General features: G+C 30.7%; 1 protein-coding gene across 1 annotated transcript; it reads left to right on the top strand.

Moving 5' to 3' along the window:
* Positions 1-3051: 3051 nt before the first annotated feature.
* On the top strand, positions 3052-9200 carry LOC132737516 (uncharacterized). The gene is made up of 5 exons (XM_060724813.1): positions 3052-3424; positions 4267-4336; positions 5096-5275; positions 7010-7201; positions 8592-9200. The coding sequence occupies exons 1-5, from the start codon at positions 3107-3109 to the stop codon at positions 8810-8812; spliced, it is 981 nt and encodes a 326-aa protein (XP_060580796.1). The 5' UTR covers positions 3052-3106; the 3' UTR covers positions 8813-9200.
* The last annotated feature ends 408 nt before the right edge of the window (positions 9201-9608 follow it).

Here is a 9608-nt window from a genome sequence, read left to right as displayed (position 1 = left end):
CAGACTAAAGAGAAACTGATAACATTAGACTTTGCAGGCAAAAGAGAAACTTATAATATTAGACTTTAAAGACTAAAAAGAAACTATTAACATTAGACTTTACAGGCTTAAGAGAAACTGAGAACAAAAGACTTTACGGGCCAAAGAGAAACTGAGAACATTAGACTTTAAAGGCTAAAGAGAAACTGATAACTTTAGACTTTGCAGACTAAAGTGAAACTTAAAACATTAGAATGTGTAGACTAGAAAGAAAGTGAAAACATTAGACTTTGCAGGCTAAAGAGAAAATGATAACGTTAGACTTTCTAAAGAGAAACTGAGAACATTAGACTTTGCAGGCCAAAGAGAAACTGAGAACAATAGACTTTGCAGACTAAAGAGAAATTGATAATTGAAGACTTTGCAGGCTAAAGAGAAATTGGTAACTTTAGACTTTGCAAATTAGAGAGAAACTGGTAACTTAAGACTTTGCAGGCTAGAGAGAATATGATAACAGTAGACTTTGCAGGCTTAAGAGAAAATGAGAACATTAGACTCAACAGACTAAAGAGAAACCGAAAACATTAGACTTTACAGACTAAAGAGAAACTGATAACTTTAGACTTTGCAGGCAAAAGAGAAACTTATAACATAAGACTTTGCAGACTAAAGAGAAACTTTTAATATTAGACTTTGCAGACTAAAGAGAAACCGAGAACATAAGATTTTACAGGCTAAAGAAAAACTGAGAACATTAGACTTTAGAGACTAAAGAGAAACTGATATCATTAGACTTTACAAGCTAAAGAGAAACTGAGAACATTAGACTTTACAGGCTAAAGAGAAATTGAGAACATTAGACTTAACAAGCTAAAGAGAAACAGAGAACATTAGACTTAAAGACTAAAGAGAAACTGATAACTTTAGACTTTACAGGCTAAAGAGAAACTGAGACCATAAGACTTTACAAGCTAAAGAGAAACTGAGAACATTAGACTTTACAAGCTAAAGAGAAACTGATAACTTTAGACTTTACAGGCTAAAGAGAAACTGAGACCATTACACTTTACAAGCTAAAGAGAAACTGAGAACATTAGACTTTACAGGCTAAAGAGAAATTGAGAACATTAGACTTAACAAGCTAAAGAGAAACAGAGAACATTAGACTTAAAGACTAAAGAGAAACTGATAACTTTAGACTTTACAGGCTAAAGAGAAACTGAGACCATTAGACTTTACAAGCTAAAGAGAAACTGAGAACATTAGACTTTACAAGCTAAAGAGAAACTGATAACTTTAGACTTTACAGGCTAAAGAGAAACTGAGACCATTAGACTTTACAGACTAAAGAGAAACTGAGAACATTAGACTTTACAAGCTAAAGAGAAATTGAGAACATTAGACTTAAAGGCTAAAGAGAAACTGATAACATTAGACTTTACATGCTAAAGAAAAACTGAGAACATTAGACTTTAGAGACTTAAGAGAAACTGATAACTTTAGACTTTACAGGCTAAAGAGAAACTGAGAACATTAGACTTTACAGACTAAAGAGAAACTGATAACATTAGACTTTACAGACTAAAGAGAAACTGATAACATTAGACTTTACAGACTAAAGAGAAACTGATTACATTAGACTTTACAGGCTAAAGAGAAACTGACAACATTAGACTTTACAGACTAAAGACAAACTGATAACATTAAACTTTGCAGGCTAAAGAGAAACTGATAACATAAGACTTTACAGACTAAAGAGAAACTGATAACATTAGACTTTACAGATTAAAAAGAGAAACTGAGAACATAAGACTTTACAGGCTAAAGAGAAACTGAGAACATTAGACTTTACAGACTAAAGAGAAACTGATAACATTAAACTTACAGACTAAAGAGAAACTGATAACTTAAGACTTGACAGGCTAAAGTAAAACAGAACATTAGACTTTACAGGCCAAAGAGAAACTGATAACTTTAGACTTTGTAGGTAAAAGAGAAACGTGTATCCTGAGACTTAACAGACTAAAGAGAAACTGATAACTTTAGATTGTGCAGGCTTAAGAGAAACTGATAACTTTAGACTTTACAGACTAAAGAGAAACTGATATCATTAGACTTTACAGGCTTAATATAAACTGAGAACATTAGACTTCACAGAGTAAAGAGAAACTGATAACATTAGACTTTGCAGGCCAAAGAAAACGTGCAAATTGAGCCTTAACAGACTAAAGAGAAACTGATAACGGATTACGTTAGATTTTGCTGGCTAAAGAGAAACTGATCACATTAGACTAGGCTAACTTTAGAGAAACTGATAACATTTAATTTTGTTGAAACAAGGTCTTTGACAGATGAGACGAACTCTTTTCTCTTTATGTCTTGCCGTCTATTTAACTAGAACATTTTTTTGTTACTGCTCTATAACTGAAGTACCAGTAAAGGACTTGCGCTTTCAACTTGCATAATAAAAATGTTCTAAATTTATTTAGCAGAACAAATACTTAATTTACTAATGATGTTTGAAAGCGTTCCATAAAGCACCGGTTCCTTTTGTTTCATGTTGTATTTATGGGACTTCAGGAGCATGAATTTTATCAATTTTTTAATATGATATTTTAAACATTATTATTGATTATGTTGGCATCAAATTGTATCGAATCTTGTCCAGGAAATATTCAATTGTTAAACTATTTGCTCACCTTCATTGGGATGATATTTGAATAGAAACAATATAGAATTGTAATTATATTTACCGAAACCTTTTCTAAAACGTTATAATTAAAATAAATAAGAATGAATTGAAGTGCATTGTCATTAAATATGTAATTTCAATTAATAATTACTAAATTGTTATTACAAAAATAAAATACTTCTTTTCTCAACTGTTTTCAATGTAAATTATTGGACCAATTTTTTTTTTCTAATTTATAATCGGTCAGAGTAGGTCGTCATTAGTGATTGTCAGCGATCGTTGAGTAATTGACATTATTTCTAGAAATAGTCTCGAATTTATTTGCACTTTTTTAATAACTAATTGGCTCTTTACCTTTATAAAAAGGGAATGATTTTAGTTTATATTTTACTCTTGAAGTTCTAAGGCTTTAAGACGTTCATTAGAATTACTATAATGTTTTGGTCATTTTCTACCGCTTGCAAAGCCTCCTTCTTGGTGTTGCTATTGACAACGCATACCGGAAGTAATATGGACATTCGTGCGCGTTGGTCAGCTTGTATCCAACAAGATGATCCGTTCCTCGTGTTCTTTCATATATCAGTGAAAAACTGTGCTGCAGAATGTGCTAAACGGTCTGAATGTGATTTAATGGGATACAAAAGACGAATTAACGTTTGTGAATTATATTGGAAGAATTACACAGAAAAACTCGGAAAGTACACGGAAAATTCGTGCATTTTTATCCGACGAGAAAAACTCGCATACATAAAGGTAGGAAATGTTGGCGGTGTTTATTTATGAAGGTAAAATACCGGTATTTATTTTTCACGCACTAAGATATCAGATTTAAGTGTTTCAAAAACAATTCTAGGAATAGAGTTCATTAAAATATTTGTAGATCTGCTTTACTTTTTAGGCACATTATGCCTCTGAAACAAATTAATTTTTATTTCAAACAAGAATTTCATATTGAAGAAAAAAGAAGTAAATATGAAATAATTTGTCATTAAAGTAAAAAAAAAAGTAAACAAAGTAATATTTTGACTTCCATATATGCCTTTACTTATTGCCAAAAAAGCAACCCATGAAAAAAATGGTTCAGGTAATTGGCCAATTCAAAACTTCGTTGATACTATGAAAGTACACAAAAATTAAACAGCTTTTGAGATAAAAAAGATAAAACATTTTTGAGGCATAATGGCATAACTGATAATGGGCCTTTAAATTAGCCTGTAGATGTTTCAATGTAAAAGATTTAGAAATAATGTAAAATAAGGAGATGTTAAGGACAAATTGAATCCTGTCAAAGTTCAGTATGGAATTGATTTTCTTCATTGGCCTTTACATTCGATGCCATCACGTTTTCTTACCCTAAAAAAAAAAAAAAAAAAAAAAATAATATTGTATGACAAAATGTTCAAAGGAAAAGAGGAATTGCAGTGGTATTTAGTATAGAAATATATTATTGGCTCCGTTTCCGTCACATGAACAGTACCCCCCTCCCCTCCGCCAATATCTCTGTCGGCTTTTCTACAAGCCGGTACCTTACACTGTTTTCTTCGTGGTTGCTTCATTGATTGCATATACTCGTATTTCAATGTGTTGTTTTACAGGATTTGACAATCTGTACATGTAATTCCGGAGAAACGTGTGACTATAAAGCTGGACAATGTATTCTCACAGGTACACGAGTTATCTGCTCTTCAAAAATTACTTTAAAGCAGCATGTCTCCAGATGAAACTAAGTATAACAATAAATGTGCGATTAATGACTCATTTTTCAGTATTTATGACAATATTTCTACTGCGTTACTAACACAGTTTCGGTTATTTTTGCATATTGTTACTTTTTTTTCTTTTTTTTTTTTGTAATTTACGTGGGTTGTAAGTGCCATTGTTAATGTTTTAATTGCTCCCTTTTAGTTAATTCAAAATCGAATGCTTTTAAATACATTTTTAAAAATTTCAAGACAATATCGTAAATTTGGAGGCATATGCTGCTTTAATAGAAAATAAAACGCATTTATAATAACTTTAGTACGCACTTGAAGCAATATGGCTTTTAAAGTGTTAATCTTAAGATATACTATGCTCAAATTTGGTATTAGAAAATATTGATAATTGCTACACAATCAGTTTATAAAATAAAAATGTTTTGATTTCTCTAAAAAGTAGATCTATACATATTGTTTAAAATTCTACACACTAAATTTAGATGGTCACACTATGAACATAATAGTGTCATTAAAAACTGTAAGTTTTTTTAAAGGAAATATCAACTTCAAGCATTTCAATACACGTGTATACGAATATATATTGAAACTATTTTATTGTGAAATTTATAAAAAATGTCCCTCTATGCTGGTAACCATATAATAGAGATATCTTGTTTTATTTTTTGTTCAGCTTTTTTAGCGGTGTAATATGGCCTTTTTGTTTTAGAATGCAGTCTTTTAACTTTGAAAAATGGTAAACTTTATGGAAATCTTCGTACAATTAATTCCAAGAAAAGGATCAGGTGTGACAAGGGATACATTGAGAGTAACGGGGTAGTAGAAACTACCTGCCAGCCAAACGGTGCTTGGAGCTATACACCGACCTGTGTTAAACAAAAAAATGCTGGTAAATATTTGGTTTTTATTTATATTTGCAAATGATTAATATTAAGGTTTGAAAGAAAAATATCGAATACAGTGCCTGACCAACATATATGTTGCTTTAACTAAAATCGTCACTTCAAGCCTTCCGGATTAGGATTTAAACCGAGGTTCTAATCAGTGTTTTTACATCAATGGACGCCAAAGAACTTGTTTCTTCCAGCACTGATAAACATGGTTTTTTGCACTTGTACAGTAAAAAATGACTTCAGGATGGGTTGCCGCAATACATTTTTTTATTATTATCATTCCCTCGTCAAATCGTACTGTACGTAATACATATCGTTAACCTCACTCTATCACAAACCTAACTTTAACCTAACTATATCACAAGCCTAACTTTTACCTTACTTTATCACAAACTTCACTTAAACCTAACTCTATCACAAGCCTAACTCTAACCTAACTCTGTCACAAACCTAACCTTAACCTAACTCTATCACAAGCCTAACTCTAACCTAACTCTGTCACAAACCTAACCTTAACCTAACTCTATCACAAGCCTAACTCTAACCTAACTCTGTCACAAACCTAACCTTAACCTAACTCTATCACAAGCCTAACTCTAACCTAACTCTGTCACAAACCTAACCTTAACCTAACTCTATCACAAGCCTAACTCTAACCTAACTCTGTCCACAAACCTAACCTTAACCTAACTCTATCACAAGCCTAACTCTAACCTAACTCTGTCCACAAAACCTAACCTTAACCTACTCTATCAACAAGCCTAACTTTAAACTATTTCACAAACTAACCTTAAACTAACTCTATCACAAAGCCTAACTTTAACCCTACTAACTCTATCACAAACCTAACCTTAACCTAAAACTACTCAAGAAAAAAAAAAAAGAAAAAAAAAAAAAAAAAAAAAAAAAAAAAAAAAAAAAAAAAAAAAAAAAAAAAAAAAAAAAAAAAAAAAAAAAAAAAAAAAAAAAAAAAGGCAAAAAAAAAAAAAAAAAGAGAGAAAAAAACACCAAAAAAATATAAAGCCTAACTCTAACCCTAACTCTGTCACAAACCTAACCTTAAACCTATCTCTATCACAAACCTAACTTTGAACTTACTCTATCACAAACCTAACTTTTACCTAACTCTATCACAAGCCTAACTTTATCACATACCTAACTTTCACCTTACTTTATCACAAACCTAACATAACTCTATCACAAGCCTAACTTTAACCTTACTCTATCACAAACCTTACTTTTACCTAACTATACACAAACCTAACTCTATCACATACCTAACCTTACTTTATCACAAACTGCACTTAAACCTAACTCTATCACAAGCCTAACATTAACCTTACTTTATCATAAGCCTAACATTTACTTAACTCTATCACAAGCCTAACTTTTTACCTAACTCTATCACAAACCTAAAATCAACATAACTCTACCACAAACATAACCCAAACACACATCTTTTTGTCACAAACCTAACAATATAAAAACTTAACTCTATCAAAAACCCAACCCAAACACAAACTTAACTCTATAACAAACCTAACTCGAACTTTACCTATACACAAAACAAAATTTGTGACAGCTTTTGCTGTTGTTGTTTTTTATCAACAAATAAAGTCTACACTCTTTCTTTCCTTCGTTTTAACTGTTCGCACTGGATAGAAACAAGCAATATAATAAAATTAGATTAATTAGATTAATAAATCGCTTAATAAGCTTACTTTTTTCAGAATGTCCAAAGAGCACTGGTGAATGGATATACCCTAGTTTACACAGTGACTTTAAAATCATGTTTTCACATTTATCTGTTGATGAGGCAACAGCAAAGGTCGACTGTGGAGCACACAATCTTTCTAGAATTGTCAAAATTGACGTAGATTGGAAGCACATGTTTATTGCAAACGTGCTGGCAAACTGTACCGGTAAGCATCCGTATTTAACATTTATTAAAGCGGCCTTCAGCTTTTATTTTCTGTTGAAAAAAGAAACATTCTGTGCTGTTTCAAACTAAGTAATTCAGTAATTTAATCTAAGAAAAATGCATCCTATCACTGCTAAGCTTTTTTTTTCAAAACAGCTACCCGCTCGCCGGTAACGCTCGTTTCTTAAAATAGAAGATCGGGACACGAATCCACCCATTCGGAACTGCCTCGGCTATTATTATCCGAAGACTGATAGAAAGGGCCGAGTAGTTGCGATTGGAATCCATCGCTTAACTTATTTACATATTGAGCGCAGATTACAGGTATCGAGGTTTCAAACAAAATAAATGTGCAGAAAGCCATATTAAACCACTCTAAAATATATTTTCTCACTTGACTGTATTCAAAACAAAGAACTGGGACTGAGGCTGGTGGTCTTCATGTTTTTATAAGAGGGTGGTCTTAATTGTGAATCATGTTGCGATTGATAGAAAGAACATTTTTTTTTTTATAAATTTGTCTAAATTGCGGGGTGGTCTTACTTCATGGGTGGTCTTAAGTAAGGTTTCGTATTCGCGGGGTGGTCTTAATTCATTGGTGGTCTTAAGTAAAGTTTCGTATTCGCGGGGTGGTCTTAATTCATTGGTGGTCTAAAGCAAGGTGTCGTATTCTATCAAATGACTTTTGACGTAATGTCGTGTACCGGCCTTCTGCGATGTACTTTCTTTGTACACTTCACAATATTTTGCTTTAAGATACATTTCCAAAATTTTCATGAAAATATGCATGAATCTGGAGGTATCCTGCTTTAAACTCGAAAAGTCCTAATAAACACCGTTGTACATGCAGACAGAAAAGTCGGATCTGAGACTTCAATTCGTAATTTATTATTATTATTATTATTATTATTGTTATTATTATTATTATTATTATTATTATTATTATTATTATTATTATTATTATTATTATTATTATCATAATTATTATTATTATTATTATTATTATAATCAGTTATTATTATTATCATAATTATTATTATAATTATATTTTTTAATTATTATCATTTTTTATTTATTTTTATATAATTATGATTATTATTATTATTATTATATTTTTTAATTATTATTTTTTTTATTATAACTATTATTATTATTATTATTATTATTATTATTATCATAAATTAAAATTATTATTATTATTATTAATATTATTATTACTGTCATCATTATTATTATTATTTTATTATTATTTTTATTATTTTATTATTATTATTATTATTATTATTATTATTATTTTACATGTATTATTATTATTATTATCGTTTAAAATGGGTATTTTGATATTTGATTTTATATTCTTTAAATGAAAAATATTTTATATTATTTTGTAGGTTTTGTAGGAAGTTGTTACTGGATAGAAGGAAGCAGTATTACTGGTACCTGGCAATACATGGATTTAACTCCGGTGACGTTGAATAAGTTTTGGGATGCCGGGGAACCAATCATTGCAAACGGTCAATGTATGGCAATAAATAAAAATCAACGCTGGCAAGCTCAAAACTGTAACCATGTCTGTCATTATATCTGCGAACAACAAGGCATTTATAGCTAGTTCATGTCATTTGCAACGGCTCTCTCTTTTGAGTATATTGTAATCTACATGACATAGAAGATGAATACCATTTCGTTTTAATTTGTTCATGTTATATTGATATTCGAAGAAAAATATATATAAAAAGATACTATTATACTAGATCTAGTATACCTAAATTCACTGATATGCTGAAATCATACAATAGGAGTATGAGATGCGATGTCTCATAGAAATACCTAGGATATACACTGTAGTAGATACAACTTAATATATCAATAATTCATCCCGTGCATGGCTTTTAAAGAGACATGTTTAGACCCGATCTTGTGATTTATGTTGGTATGTATTGTAAAAATGTATGACGATGTATAATTGTACAAGTCAAAAATAAAGTATCTTTTCTGTTTTGAATGTGACAGTGTCACGTGGTATATTGTAATAGTACTTGACTGAATGGCAAGAAAACAAAAGCAGCACATAGCTATTGTAAGTTTGAATTTTTTTTCTTGATACCTGAATTTGTTCTGATTTTGGTGAAGTGAAACAATATTTTAACTTTGTTGTATGTTTGCAGTGTTTCTATTGTGCTAAACATGTATTACACATATTTTTGGGGGGTGTTTAGTTTTACGTCTCGGCAAAACAGTAAAGATTACATGTATATGGAAACTTTAAAACTTTACTGGTGGAGGTAGACCTAAGGTGCCACTCCAAGGCCATTTTCAGCAGCGATAACCACCGCCAACTCAAATTTGACGTCATTTTTTGTAGTCAATGTCATTAATTACAATTTATTGTAGAGATTATTTTGAAA

This window comes from Ruditapes philippinarum, unplaced genomic scaffold (genome assembly GCF_026571515.1).
Source record: "Ruditapes philippinarum isolate M1 unplaced genomic scaffold, ASM2657151v2 ctg5289_1_1_1_1, whole genome shotgun sequence".
In the NCBI taxonomy this organism is placed as follows: Eukaryota; Metazoa; Mollusca; class Bivalvia; order Venerida; family Veneridae; genus Ruditapes; species Ruditapes philippinarum.
The sequence above is the reverse complement of the archived record's forward strand: the minus strand, read 5'-3'. Positions and strand labels throughout refer to the sequence as shown.

What these genes read in the sequence shown, in the direction of transcription:
- LOC132737516 (XM_060724813.1), top strand. Translation starts at nt 3,107, where the DNA reads ATGTTTTGGTCATTTTCTACCGCTTGCAAAGCCTCCTTCTTGGTGTTG. An exon ending in TGTTAAACAAAAAAATGCTG is followed by an intron (nt 5,276 to 7,009) that starts GTAAATATTTGG and finishes TACTTTTTTCAG; the next exon opens with AATGTCCAAAGAGCACTGGT. An exon ending in CGTGCTGGCAAACTGTACCG is followed by an intron (nt 7,202 to 8,591) that starts GTAAGCATCCGT and finishes ATTATTTTGTAG; the next exon opens with GTTTTGTAGGAAGTTGTTAC.